This window comes from Polistes fuscatus, unplaced genomic scaffold, assembly GCF_010416935.1.
Source record: "Polistes fuscatus isolate 324 unplaced genomic scaffold, CU_Pfus_HIC Scaffold9, whole genome shotgun sequence".
Taxonomy (NCBI): Eukaryota; Metazoa; Arthropoda; class Insecta; order Hymenoptera; family Vespidae; genus Polistes; species Polistes fuscatus.
This window is the reverse complement of record NW_025113173.1, coordinates 3,628,062-3,643,661: the sequence shown is the minus strand read 5'-3', so window position 1 is coordinate 3,643,661 and position 15,600 is coordinate 3,628,062. Positions and strand designations below refer to the sequence as shown.

Here is a 15,600-nt window from a genome sequence, read left to right as displayed (position 1 = left end):
AAAATTAATTATAACTTCAGAACCATTATCTCCCTTCATTTATTTTATTTTTATTTTTATATTTTTATATTTTATTTCCTTAAACGAGATATAACGTTGCAAAATGAACAATTAAATAGGACATGGAAATATCACCCCCCGTAGGCTTCGTAATACTCTATTTTTTTCTTTCTTCATCTTCTTCTTACTTTTTCTATCTTTTGATATATAGATTTTCGTTTAAGAGGACTATCGATTTAAAAGAAAAAAAAAATGATAGAACTTATTAAAAATAATAGATCTAAAACCCTTCCTTCCTTCCTTCCTTCCTTCTTTCTTTCCTTCGGGTTATATGGACGATCCAATTTCCTTTCGCGGACAATAAAAGCTACCAGTATCCACTTTTCTCATCGTTCGACGAAAAAACCTGAGGACCTAGGAATGCCATAAGGAACGTGCCGCGGTATACTAAACGATCCCTTCGCGAGCAAGTATTTTCTTTTCGAGAAAACCTCGCGGAAAGTTACTTCGACGAAAATGTAAGAAGAAGAAGAAGAAGAGAGGTTGAGGGGGCGGGGATGTAGGATGGGAATGGAAAAGGTTGAAAGAAAATGGTTACATCCAGTCGAACTCGTAAACGTAAGCCATTGGTTGTTACACAACTACAACTATAACTATAACGATAACAAAATAAAAAGAAATAAACAAAAAAAGTAACGGGAATCGTAACTCTGCATACGATTCATGATTTTCAACAACATCGATCGAGATTTTTCGAACGAATTTTTAGTAGAAAATCGATAAACAGTTCGTATTTCCAGATTTACGATTACATAAGAAGTTATGTAACGTATCTTTGGTGATAAAACAAAAGTGTATGTATGTATGTATGTATGTATGTACGTATGTGTATATATATACATGTATTGATAGTATAAGAAAAGGGATGAATAAATTGGCTAGATTACTATTTGTCGGTACTTACAAGCAACATTATTTTTCCAGTCTTCCCTTTCGTTCTCTAACACAGAAAAGGGCTCGCACGTGCCCCCGTCTTTTACTGCGACACTCATACACAATATATCAATATATATATATATAGATATATATATTAATATATTTTATATATATATATTTATAATATATCTTTATTCTGTTTTTTTTTTGTTAATTTAATTTTTCTCACACGATTGCATCTTATCCTTCTACCATTTCTTTCTTTCTTTCTTCTCGTTCGCGCACGCACCAACTCTCACTCATACTACCTACACACGCATACACACGCAAATACACGCGCTCCCTTTCTTCGTTAATTTTGTTGTCCTTTCCCTTTTGTTTTATTTTGTTTTGTTTTATTTTGTTTTGTTTTGTTTTATTTTGTTTTATTTAAGTCTAGCTTTAGTACGAAAATAATTTCAAGCGTGGCCGACATCGTCGCGTTCGAGATCCGTCGCGCGGCCGGAAACGGACGCACGCCGGATGTTCCGTCCAATAAACACTACAACTGGAAGCCCCGTTCCCGTGATGCGAGAATCATCTTCTGATGGCTGTTAAGAGCAATGGCAAAACGCTCGGCAGTAGAAGATGAAGTAGTATGCGGGGCTCACGTGCAGCGCCCAGATTTAACGCATCCAAAGGTAAATCTCCTGGTGGCATCGATGGTGGCTCGTATTCGTTCTCGTAATCTGCAAACAAATACACCAACACATCCCTCTTTTTTTTCTTTCTTTTTTTTTTGTTTTATTTTTTTATTTTTATCGTCGATTTATTCCATGAAAAATAATGGAAGTTTAACATCTATCTATACACAGGGTGTCCCCAAATTTTCATTTGTTATTTTAAGAGTGATTTTACTATAATAAATTATATATTTTATATACTAAATATATACTAAATACACTAAATATTTTATATACTTAAGTATACTATATTTACTTATATTAACTATACTATATTTAGTATATATATATATGTAGGATTCGTGAAAAAATTGGGTCGTTGGACTGACTGGACCGGGGGGGACTCGAACCCGGATCTTCATCTTCCGCATTTCGGGCGACTGCTCTTTAACCAATTGAGCTATCTAGGGCCCACCGTTCAATCTCCTCACGAACGCCTATTTAAATTTGGCTTGGAGGTGCTCGCATCCCACATATATATACTACATTTTATATACCACTCATATAATTAATATACTCAATGTGTGATATTGTTGTTTTAAAATGAAAATTATTGTTGTTTTTCAGTAATATAATTTATATAACTTTATAGTGACTATAGTTATAGTTCAACTATTATATTTATAAAGTAAACTTCTCTTATCTCGTGTAAGATTTTGGAAAATTCAAACAACACCTGGTGTATTTGAATAAGTGAGAAGATCTATGATAAAAAGTTGAATTCGTGCACTTCGAATAGTTTCTATGAAAATTATGTTAGAACACGTATAATAAAACAACGATTATAATTTAGAAACAAAGTCTCGTATCGGGCATATTATTTTTAAAATTTTTTTTTGTTCTTTTTTTGCTATTCTCGCATATTTTTAAACATCCTGTACAATTAAAACTTCAATATTTGAATTAAAAGGGAAACATATGACTGTTCGAATGGAGAAATTTTTCTATGATAAAAGTATTGAAATATTTCTGCTTTTATTTTCATGATTTTTTTTAATTTATGAAATATTTCTGCTTTTATTTTCATGATTTTTTTTAATTTATGAAATATTTCTTCTTTCATTTTAACAGTTAGTTTTACATACGTTTTTTCAACGCTATTATATGCGAATTTTAAATGCGTTATGATTTATTTCAATTTCATACTAGAACAATAAAGAGGATAATAATATTGTAAAAATGATCTATTACGTTTCAGTTATTTATTTTGATAGCAGATGATTAGATAGTTCAACGTACGAATAGTAGAAGATTTCGAATATTAGATCGTCGTATATTGGAAATTCCCCAATCTTTGCTGTACTCGATCATTGATTAATACATGATCTATATATATATTATTTCAAATATCATTAACGTTAAATTTCAAAGCAATTTTAAATACAATTATATCATTATTTGATCCCTAAGTGTAAAATATTAATCACGTTTGAAATTATACCGAAATTATTATAATTTTATCATTAATTGAAATTTAATATCAATCGTACGTAGTCGAATCAACTTATTGATTTATAAACATAAAAAAAAATAGAGACAATCTTTAATATTTATTAAATATACAAAAAAAAAATAAGAAAAACAATAAAATATATCTATATTATTTCAAATATCATTAACGTTTAAATTTCAAAGCAATTTTAAATACAATTATATCTATTTGATCCCTAAGTGTAAAATATTAATCACGTTTGAAATTATACCGAAATTATTATAATTTTATCATTAATTGGAATTTAATATCAATCGTACGTAGTCGAATCAACTTTATTGATTTATAAACAATTAAAAAAATAGAGACAATCTTTCTTATTTATTAAATATAAAAAAAAAAATAAGAAAACAATATAAATATATATATTATTTCAAATATCATTAACGTTAAATTTCAAAGCAATTTTAAATACAATTATATCATTATTTGATCCCTAAGTGTAAAATATTAATAACGTTTGAAATTATACCGAAATTATTATAATTTTATCATTAATTGAAATTTAATATCTAACGTACGTAGTCGAATCTACTTTATTGATTCATAAACAATTAAAAAAAATAAAGACAATCTTTAATATTTATTAAATATAAAAAAAAAGATAAGAAAAACAATATACATATATATATATATTTAATAAATAAAATCTATATATTAATTATTAAAATATAATATTAAATTAATTGTAATATTAATTGTTAAAAAATATATATTAAAGTTAAAATAATATTAAAAAAAATATATATATATTTATATTTAGAGATAAATAATAATTGGAAAATTCGATTAACACGTCGTAGGGGGGGGGGGACAGTTTAAAAAAAAAAGGTTAGTTTTTTCTTCAAGGGAAAATCGCGACATTCGATTTATTGCGTGAAGTTCAGTGACGTTGTAGGAAAGTCAATCGATTTAGTGAAAGGTTCGAAAGAGGGAAACAGAACTGGTGGGGGCGGAGGGGGTGGGGTGGGGGGCACGGTGGTTTGAAAAGAAAAGCAAAGGTAGAGAAGAAGAAGGTGAAAGAAAATAACGAGAATTCCGTTCTCCTTTCATCTTACTCTTTCTTTCTACACTTGTTCGATTTAACCCCTAACCCGCAAAAGTTCTATCGTGGTTTGCCCCTCGAGGCGAAGCGATGGCCGGAGGTCAACGAAGCTCGTTTTTCATTAATTGAAAGTAAACGTCGCGAAGAAGAAGAGAAAAGTGACTTTTGCCGGCGGTCGAAGCAAAATCTTTCCACGAAATCGCAAGTTTTTCACTCTTTCAATGGTGGTGGTTCCTACGAGCGAGCATTCGTCGTCAACAGCTGACCTCGTCTTTTGTATCGGTCTCCTCGAAACTTTCCTTTCTTTCTTTCTTTCTTTTTCTCCTTTTTTAATCATCCTATTCTTGTTTCATCCTACGACACGGATTAACGCGTTTTATAATCAAAGTATCTAAATAATATCCAACGTTATAATTATTATTTTCGAATTAACTAAACTTGACCCGAGATTAATCCGATCGATTTACGAATTTTCATTAAGTTTTTTTCCATTTTTTTTTTTTTTTATAAATATCGAACGACACGTATGATTGACACCTCGTTTAACGTGGTCGGACAATTTGTTTTATGAAAAAGAAAGAAAAAAAACACATTCGAACATTGTCTTCATTTTGTTCCATCTTTCGAAATATTTGACGCGCGGATTGAATTCGTTTGAAAGAAAACGTATAAATGAAATAACAAATAAATAAAAATATGTCAAAGGTAGGAAGGTGGGCGGTGGGGTTGGGACAGGAATCCATTTTTAACGATGAAAATAACATTTCTCTCCTTATATTACGTATCCTTGGGTTGAAATTTTAATTACACTAAATACCCAATCGACTTATATTAGCGAAAGCAGAGAAACGTATCGTCATGGGAATTCATTTGGGAATTTACCAAGCGTAGTTAGAAATAGACGTTTACTGACCTGAATTTCTCCATTCCTCGACCTCGTAATCGTTGGGACGTTGACGTAATTTCTTGTTACCGTTTCTACCTAGAGAACAATATACGAACGACGTTTTATCGATATGCTGTGCACATTGGTATGGGAAGATACTCGACACAAAAATAAAGAGGATAAACTACTCTAAATAGAGAAAAGATAAGAAAGAAAGAGGGTAAGGGGGAAGGGGAAATGGAATGGAGAAAAGAAAAGAGGAGGAAAAACTTGGACTTGTAGCCTCTGGCAGCAGGCTACAGTTTCACGTAATTACGCGAATAATTAAGATCATTGTAACGAAGTAAGGTAACTTTGCATATACGGTAAAGCAGGAAAATGCTCTTATTCGAAGAGAAAAGGGATAAACAAAATACGAACTTTGATCGCGCGCGAATCCAAGTGTAATTAAGATCATCTCGAGGAAGTAAGGAGAAGAGAGAGAAAAAAGGAAGGAAGGAAAGGAAGAAAAAAAAAGGAGCAATGTTGAGAGAGGGAGTGAGAGGGAGAGAGAGGGAGAGGGTGAGAAAGGAGAGAATACAGAGGCACCCCCAACCTACCGTCGTTTAATTAATCTCGAGCTTATACTTCTCACGTTACTCGAGAGAAATCGTTCAAGACGGTGAAAATGGCATAAGTAGAAAATAAAGTTTCGACGTTGAAACAAAGCGCTAATTACCGTTTTTCTTCATTAACGATGTTACGTAATACGGAGATTGCGTTGTTGAGGTGGTAGACGGTGCCGGGATTTCTGTAAATAAAACATAAACAAAATCGGTTGGAATTTTTGATTTTTGAACATAGGTCTTAAACTTATGATAGTTTAGTTTGAAGGATTTATTTGATTTGTAATTCGAAAGATCAAAGAAATCAAGATTTAAAGGAGAATAATTTGTATTTTCTTTTTTTTTTTCTTTCTTTCTTTTTGGCCATCGTAAAACGTATATATACTTTCGGGATTGTTTGAAGAACGAATTAAAGGATCTTACGCGACTTCTTGCGTCGAGCTACTTTGGAAAACACTCTCCGGTGTGTGGTGGTGTCTTCACCTTCGTTTCGTGAAAATGGCGATGCAAACATTTGTCGTACGGCTTTAAAATCGTTTCTAACTATAACTCGCGGCTCGTACGTGTACGTCGTTCGACGTACGCTTGCTCGTTAAGTGAATTTAATAAAAAACGGATGATATTGGAAGAAAGAGAGCGACAGAGAGAGAGAGGGGGGAGGGGGAAAGAATTGAAAAAATAAAAAAAAACCTCGTCGAGCTAAAAATCGATATCTATGAATATACATTCGAGATTGAATATCACAACAAATACCAAACTTATTTTACAATTAACTAAAAAAACAAAAAAAAGAACGAACAAACGAATGTTCAAATAAACTTTAATAATACTACGACCCAGCGTACAATATACGATTCGTATATTATAACGAATAAAGCCCGTGAAATTGTTTTTCAATATAATATTATTACGAAAGGATATTTTCCAACAGCAGCACCACTTCTTCCTACTCTTTCCCCCCCCCCTCCTCTTCCTCGAGCAACTTTTAATTCCAGCCAATTTATTCGTTTAAACAGCTTGCATAAAAAGAGAAAAAAAAAAGAGTATGTTCCGTACGGATAAATATATCCTTCGGAAATTTCAACGGCAATTACTAGCTGGAACGTTGGAAAGGATGCTTGACCTCGCTCATCGATCGACATTCAATGCTCGGAACCGTCAATGTCTTATGCAGAGGACTATTGGAAATCAATTATTTTACCATTAGGACGGAGTCTTCATAATGTCGCCAAATAATTGTCCGTAATTACGAGGTAATGTTTAAGCTATTACGTCCTTTAGACTCGACTGGACTCAATCTGTCTCTTATCGTGTTTCACGATCTTCGAAAATATCGACGTATCGAAATTAAACGAAAGTTACACCGGTCGGAGGGTGTGGGGGGAGGAAGGAGGGTGATATTTCTCTCTCTCTCTCTCTCTCTTCTTTTCATTCGGGTTTTTTTTTATTCAATTTATCCTATCGTATCATTTCTGTTCTTTTTTTTCTCTCATTATTTTTGTTCTATTTTTCTTAAACGGAAAATAAAATCGAACGAAATGTATCATCGTATCGACTCACCGTCCAACTTGATAACACCGTCCGTTGCACCCAATGAATTTTGCGCGACACATTTGTACGAACCGAAGTCCTTCGAGGTAACATTTCGTATCTTCAGTACCATGTGCTTGGTGTACTCGTTATCAGCAATCACCGTCATGTACTTGTCACCTGAAACGCCATAATTTGCACGCTCGTTAACTCTAATTACATAGGTCGTGTAAAGGGTTTATAGTCGACCTTTGGAAAACTTGAAAATCGTTAAAAATGTGTGTGTGTGGATGTGTGTGTGTGTGAATGTCGCTACGAACGTTCATATTTTTTTCTTTTTCTGTCTGTTAAGTCTAGCGCGTTGAAATCTATCGATAAAAGGATAAAATGAAAGTGCAAGCTTCGAAGTGCTATCGTAAAAGATAAATGCAAGGGCAATAAAATCGAGAATTACCTGAGACAATCATATCGCCGTTCTCCGTAGTCCAATAATTAATGGCTGTTGGAAAAGCTTCGATGTGACACTCGAGAGTAACCTCTTGTCCGATATAGGCAGCTTCCAATTGATTTGGAATAGATAGCATCGGTGGAACTGGAAAGATAAAAAAAAAGAATCTATCGAATTTTCATCTTAAGATTTTGCTGACTAATGTATTAGAAGAATTTTAACGATTTCAGTAACGAACTGTGATTAATTGTACGTGCAATGTTCATATTATTTCTAAGAATATTTTTAATGTTATTTAATTGCTCGAAAAAATTCTTGACGATTTATTTATTAATCAATATATATTTTATATATTATTTATATATGCTCTTATAATATAAATTACTATTTTTTATTAATTTATATTTAATTTATATATTATTTTTTTAGATAATAAATACAAATTATATATATATATTTATTTATTTATAAATCGACAGGAAATTTTCTGACAATCCAATAAAATTATATCAATTGTTTTCTAATACGAAATAAAAGAATTTTCTAAACAATTTTATACGAAAACAATATTAATAGAATTTTTATTAAATATTTAAATATTCATTGATATATATTTTCAATTAAAAAATGATCATTTTCTAAATATGTCTTTTCAAACATTTAACTTGATTCGATACTTTTATTACTATTAAAAGTATTAATATTAACAAATAATGAGTATAATAATTCGTATCGACCATATTATTACGTCTCGTTCGTAATATTACGCATCAATGAAGTCATCTTTGTTATTATCATTATTTATCGTGTCGCGTTTGATAGATTTTCGAGGAAATCCTTTACGATCTACTAAAATCCTCCTTTCCTTTGTGCAGTTGTTAGAATTTGAACTGCATAGTACGTTGTACGTGTTCCCTTACACTTCCAAGTTAAGACCCTTCCACTATCTCTCTCTCTCTCTCTCTCCCTCTTTCTCTATCTTTGAAGCCAAAACACCGTTCTTAAGTTTACCGATTTTTACCGTTGTATCCAGGACGGTAGTGGAATGCAACACGGCTTCACTTTCGATCGATATAAACACTCTGAATCGGTAATTTCGTGTCACGGCAGCCGCCTTTTACGAACCAACGTAAATCACAGTTTACTGCGAACGAAAGCACCCTTTGGACGAAGCGCCGAAAGATTCCTCTTATAAACCCTTCTCTCTTTCCCTTTTTGAACCTTCTTCCCTTTGTATCTCTCTCTCTCTCTCTCTTTCTTTCTATCGTGTGTTTTCCTTACTTCGATCTTTCTCACTCCCCCACTTTGCTTGCATATTTTTCAAACTTATCGTCGAATAGAAAATTTTCCACCGTTCTACACTTTCTCGCATTTCCTTTCCTACTACCAACGTGTATACGCTTTCAGATAGATAGATCATCGATCTATCGATCTATCGAACTAGATCTGCATCGACGTAGGTATTATGTGTATCTACATACTTGAATAGGACGTCCTTGAAACGTCTCGTTCGGATTTACTTACGCCAGTCGATTGCGCTTCTGAAGGAGTCGCTAAACTTATATTACTTTTGCCCTCGTAAACATCCTCGCGTTCAGACCCTTTTTTTCCCACACGCTTTTGTTTTTATGTTCGGCTTCTTCGTAAAGTTCGCAGGTCGATGAAGATGCAAAAAAAAGGAAAGAAAGAAAGAAAACATAAAAGTGAGAGAAAAAAATAAAAATGAGAATGTGATGGTTAGGGGTTGAAAGGGGTGGAAAGGGGGAGGGGAAGGTGGGGACTTAAATCGTCGTGCGTAATTTAAGTGCGCGCGAGCGCGTATGGTGGTTTATCAAGGGACGAGGTGAGGTGAGGTTAGGTGGTGTGAGGTGAGGTGAAATGAGCCATGGGAGGGAGAGGAGTGACACGGGAGGGTTGACTTGAAACGGCTGCATTGGGACGAACGGACGTATATCGAGCATATCTGGGTCAAGTGGCCGCTCGTAAATCGGTGGCTAAATGAGACGTTGAAAGCCAACCTAATGCATCCTGCTGGACCGAGCTGTCTCCGACGATGGACAAGCACTCTTTCATTCCACAACATTTTTAGAATTATGTGTTCAATCCTTTCGCTCGTATCTTTCTTACGAACTCAGATAAATGATTTTATCTATCTTCAGAATTCATCTTCATCATCTTCATCATCTTCATTTTTTTATTATTATTATGGTCAGATAACTAATTTCTATGATTTGTTGTTTATGATTTGGCAACTCTTGGAATAATTATAATTTATAATAATTATTTACCGTTACTGTGAAAAAGCAATTACGTTGGTGATATTCAAATCCATTCTTTATCAATTCTTCAGAATTCATCTTCATCATCTTCTCGTTATCATCATCATCATCATCATTCTCATTTTTTTATTATTATTGTCAGATTACTAATTTCTATGATTTTGTGTTTATGATTTGGAAACTCTTGGAATAATTATAATTTATAATAATTATTTACCGTTACTGTGAAAAAGCAATTACGTTGGTGATATTCAAATCCATTCTTTATCAATTCTTTAGAATTCATCTTCATCATCTTCTCATCATCATCATTTTCATCATTCTCATTTTATTATTATTATTATTGTCAGATTACTAATTTCTATGATTTTGTGTTTATAATTTGGAAACTCTTGGAATAATAATAATTTATACTAATTATTTACTGTTACTGTGAAAAAGCAATTACGTTGGTGATATTCAAATTCATTCTTTATCAATTCTTTAGAATTCATCGTCATCATCTTCATCTTTATCATCATTTTCATCATTCTCTTTTCTATTCTATTGTTATTGTCAGATTACTAATTTCTATGATTTTGTGTTTATGATTTGGAAACTCATCTAATAATTATATTTTATAATAATTATTTACCGTTACTGTGAAAAAACAATTACGTTGGTGATATTCAATCCAATCCAATTCTTTAGAATTTCTTCATCATCATCTCTTCATCATTTTCATTCAATCTCATTTTATTATTATTATTATTGTCAGATTACTAATTTCTATGATTTTGTGTTTTGATTTGGACTCTTGGATTCAAACTCTTGGAATAATAATTATTTATAATAATTATTTACCGTTACTGTGAAAAAGCAATTACGTTGGTGATATTCAAATCCATTCTTTATCTTCTTGCTTTACATTTATAATAAATGCAAAGCATCGTTCTCCACGCGTAGAGTAGTATATATGTAAATGTTTCATTCAGTTGAAAATATATTTAGAAGAATAATATAATATTTAAGTATAATGATGCACTTTTAATAAGTCATGTAATATTAACAATGTTATATCTCAAATTATGGTCAGATTCTCTTAATGGGTAAAAAACTAACGAGCAAACGCTTCACTAAACATTATTATTATTATTATTATTATTATTATTATTATTATTATTATTATTCTCCGTAATATGTACTAGGAGATCGCGTGGGAGTGTCAATACACAGAAATACGAGTAATTGTAACCAGAGCGTAAAAATCGGGTTCTCTCATTTGCTTCTAGCCAACATTTTCTCGATTTTTCACTTTATTTATTGATTAAACGTTATACATTTCCGTTTTATGATAGGTGATCGGCTCGTTAAACATTCGCTTTTTAATATCTTCTAATTTTTTTTTTTTCCTACCATACTCATATTTGCATTCAAAAAAGTTGGCTCTCTCTCTCTCTTTCTTTCTCTCTGGTTGGTGGAGGTTTTGTAAAATGATATCGATGGTAAAAAGAAATTGTTTGATTAGTTTTCTTCTATCTTACTGGGATAATACGAATCGTATTTCAAACATTATTTGTTTGATCAAATTTAATATCGATTTTAATAGTTGAAATATTGGATAAAAAACTGACGTAGGTTTTGTTATTTCAATAATACGAAAGTTTTAACATTGTAATAAATAAAATAGCTGTCAATTAAAAATGAAAAGAGACGAATCGAATGGGGAAACTTGTAGAAAAATTCTATTACACAAAAATGTGTTTTTTTTTTTTTTTTCAAATAAACATTTCACGTATCAATCTGTTACGCGAGCGCAGTTTGAGCACTGCACTTTTATTTAATGGCATTTTGCTTTTTAGTTTGTTTTCCATCTCTTCTCTTCTCTTTTTTTTCTCCTTTTTTTTAAACGAACGACGTAACTAAGTGATCGATGGACGTTAAAAAATATTCAAAATGTAAAAAAATAAAACAACATCAATTATTAATATAATAGAAGCTTACAGTGAACGTTGAGCGTGACGCTTTTGCTGACCGATGGTGGTACACCGTTCGATGCTATGCACAGATATTTTCCCATGTGTAGTCGACTTATCTTGACGATATGTAAAAATTCTCCATCGATGACGTTTACTGGAACAAACGAATAAATAAAAAAAAAACAGAAAACACCGTACATAAAATGTGAGCACATTATCAACGCATTCTACGTGAAAGTTCTATCATATTACTTTTTACAATATGATATGGGGAAAAAATTTCAAGGTTCGTAATATATTTTTACTACCCCCCCCTCATCTTCCCCCCACGAATTCTCCGATAATAATTTTCGTCGTATTATTATTTTCTTGCTTCGGTAACCGTTTCCCAGCGTGTTCCCCTTTGTTTCAGAAGCTTTCGCGACTAGTAACGTTCGTAATTTACACGATAATGGTAAATATGACCGATGGTGGTACACCGTTCGATGCTATGCACAGATATTTTCCCATGTGTAGTCGACTTATCTTGACGATATGTAAAAATTCTCCATCGATGACGTTTACTGGAACAAACGAATAAATAAAAAAAAAAAACAGAAAAACACCATACATAAAATGTAAGCACATTATCAACGCATTCTACGTGAAAGTTCTATCATATTACTTTTTACAATATGATATGGGGAAAAAATTTTAAGGTTCGTAATATATTTTTACTATGTTGCTACCCCCACCCCTAATCTCCCCTCCCCCCCACGAATTCTTCGATAATAATTTTCATCGTATTATATTTTCTTGCTTCGGCAACCGTTTCCCAGCGTGTTCCCCTTTGTTTCAGAAGCTTTCGCGACTAGTAACGTTCGTAATTTACACGATAATGGCAAATATGACCGATGGTGGTAGACCGTTTGATGCTATGCACAGATATTTTCCCATGTGTAGTCGACTTATCTTGACGATATGTAAAAATTCTCCATCGATGACGTTTACTGGAACAAACGAATAAATAAAAAAAAAAAACAGAAAACACCGTACATAAAATGTAAGCACATTATCAACGCATTCAACATGAAAGTTCTATCATATTACTTTTTACAATATGATATGGGAAAAAATTTCAAATATATTTTTACTATGTTGCTACCCCACCCCTCATCTCCCCTCCCCCCCACGAATTCTTCGATAATAATTTTCATCGTATTTTATTTTCTTGCTTCGGCAACCGTTTCCCTGCGTGTTCCCCTTTGTTTCAGCGAGCTTTCGCGACTAGTAACGTTCGTAATTTACACGATATGGTAAATATGACCGATGGTGGTAGACCGTTCGATGCTATGCACAGATATTTTCCCATGTGTAGTCAACTTATCTTGACGATATGTAAAATTCTCCATCGATGACGTTTACTGGAAAAACGAATAAATAAAAAAAAAAAACAGAAAACACCGTACATAAATGTAAGCACATTATCAACGCATTCTACGTGAAAGTTCTATCATATTACTTTTTACAATATGATATGGGGAAAAAATTTTAAGGTTCGTAATATATTTTACTTTTACTATGCTACCCCCACCCCTAATCTCCCCTCCCCCCCCACGAATTCTTCGATAATAATTTTCATCGTATATTATTTTCTTGCTTCGGCAACCGTTTCCCAGCGTGTTCCCCTTTGTTTCAGAAGCTTTCGCGACTAGTAACGTTCGTAATTTACACGATAATGGCAAATATGACCGATGGTGGTAGACCGTTTGATGCTATGCACAGATATTTTCCCATGTGTAGTCGACTTATCTTGACGATATGTAAAAATTCTCCATCGATGACGTTTACTGGAACAAACGAATAAATAGAAAAAAAAAACAGAAAAACACCGTACTAAAATGTAAGCACATTATCAACGCATTCAACATGAAAGTTCTATCATTACTTTTTACAATATGATATGGGAAAAAATTTCAAATATATTTTTACTATGTTGCTACCCCCACCACTCATCTCCCCTCCCCCCCACGACTTCTTCGATAATAATTTTCATCCGTATTATTATTTTCTTGCTTCGGCAACCGTTTCCCTGCGTGTTCCCCTTTGTTTCAGAAGCTTTCGCGACTAGTAACGTTCGTAATTTACACGATAATGGTAAATATGACCGATGGTGGTAGACCGTTCGATGCTATGCACAGATATTTTCCCATGTGTAGTCAACTTATCTTGACGATATGTAAAAATTCTCCATCGATGACGTTTACTGGAACATACGAATAAAAAAAAAAAAAACAGAAAAACACCATACATAAAATGTAAGCACATTATCAACGCATTCTACGTAAAAGTTCTATCATATTACTTTTACAATATGATATGGGGAAAAAATTTCAAGGATCGTAATATATTTTTACTACCCCCTCATCTCCCCCCTCCACGAATTCTCCGATAATAATTTCATCGTATTATTTTCTTGCTTCGGCAACCGTTTCCGAGCGTGTTCCCCTTTGTTCAGAAGCTTTCGCGACTAGTAACGTTCGTAATTTACACGATAATGGTAAATATGACCGATGGTGGTACACCGTTCGATGCTATGCACAGATATTTTCCCATGTGTAGTCGACTTATCTTGACGATATGTAAAATTCCCATTGATGACGTTTACTGAAACAAACGATTAAATAAACAAAAAAACAGAAACCACCGTACATAAAATGTAAGCACATTATCAACGCATTCTACGTAAAAGTTCTATCATATTACTTTGTACAATATGATATGGGGAAAAAATTTCAAGGTTCGTATTTTTACTATGTTGCTACCCCCACACCTAATCTTCCCTCCCCCCACGAATTCTCCGATAATAATTTTCATCGTATTATTATTTCTTGCTTCGGTAACCGTTTCCGAGCGTGTTCCCCTTTGTTTCAGAAGCTTTCGCGACTAGTAACGTTCGTAATTTACACGATACTGGTGAATATGACCGATGGTGGTACACCGTTCGATGCTATGCACAGATATTTCCCATGTGTAGTCGACTTATCTTGACGATATGTAAAAATTCCCCATTGATGACGTTTACTGAAACAAACGATTAAATAAAGAAAAAAAAAACACCATACATAAAATGTAAGCACATTATCAACGCATTCTACGTGACAGTTCTATCATATTACTTTGTACAATATGATATGGGGAAAAAATTTTAAGGATCGTAATATTTTACTACCCCCCTCATCTCCCCCCCCCACGAATTCTCCGATAATAATTTTCATCGTATTATTATTTTTCTTGCTTCGGCAACCGTTTCCAAGCGTGTTCCCCTTTGTTTCAGAAGCTTTCGCGACTAGTAACGTTCGTAATTTACACGATAATGGCAAATATTTCCTAACGGATCGATGTTCGAGGTGTTTGCACGGATTCGCTGGACGAAGCGGGCATCGCTGCGAAATAAATATATGTCTGCACACGTTGTAGCGATATTACGGATCGTGTAACACAGTGAGACAATGGCGAAATAGAGAATAAAACGGATTCTTGTATTAGTTGTGTTGAATTATTTGATAGTTTACCTATTGGTGCTCGTTCAACGAAAAATGGTCTTTATATGGTAGGATACCTACATATCATGTCAATAGAAATTAGTATTAAAATAATAGGAACATTTTCTGCTTATTCTGCATCGGACGGTTAAAAAAGCTTGCGAGGATGAACCAA

The 15,600-nt window shown here is 33.1% G+C and overlaps 2 protein-coding genes across 2 annotated transcripts in view; both read right to left on the bottom strand.

Annotated features, from left to right (window-relative positions):
• Positions 1-1,155: 1,155 nt before the first annotated feature.
• On the bottom strand, positions 1,156-12,187 carry LOC122525596 (lachesin-like). Its single transcript, XM_043648511.1, has 6 exons — positions 11,927-12,187; positions 7,671-7,808; positions 7,247-7,396; positions 5,800-5,871; positions 5,109-5,177; positions 1,156-1,664 (listed from the first exon to the last, which is right to left on the bottom strand). Exons 1-6 carry the CDS (start codon positions 12,114-12,116, stop codon positions 1,513-1,515), a joined length of 771 nt encoding a protein of 256 aa, XP_043504446.1. The 5' UTR covers positions 12,117-12,187; the 3' UTR covers positions 1,156-1,512.
• Positions 12,188-12,265: 78 nt separating this feature from the next.
• LOC122525598 (neurotrimin-like) overlaps positions 12,266-15,600 on the bottom strand; it is a gene marked incomplete in the record, with an annotated part of 207,429 nt that continues 204,094 nt past the window's right edge. The window contains 1 exon segment of the mRNA XM_043648515.1: positions 12,266-12,890. Coding sequence (XP_043504450.1) covers positions 12,769-12,890 — 122 coding nt within the window.

Excerpts from the sequence above, each read along its gene's own strand:
- LOC122525596 (XM_043648511.1), bottom strand. The coding sequence starts at position 12,116 with ATGTGCTCACATTTTATGTACGGTGTTTTCTGTTTTTTTTTTATTTAT. Across the intron at positions 7,809-11,926 it reads CGTCACGCTCAACGTTCACT|TTCCACCGATGCTATCTATT; the intron begins GTAAGCTTCTAT and ends TTATCTTTCCAG. Across the intron at positions 5,178-5,799 it reads ATCGTTAATGAAGAAAAACG|GTAGAAACGGTAACAAGAAA; the intron begins GTAATTAGCGCT and ends ATTGTTCTCTAG.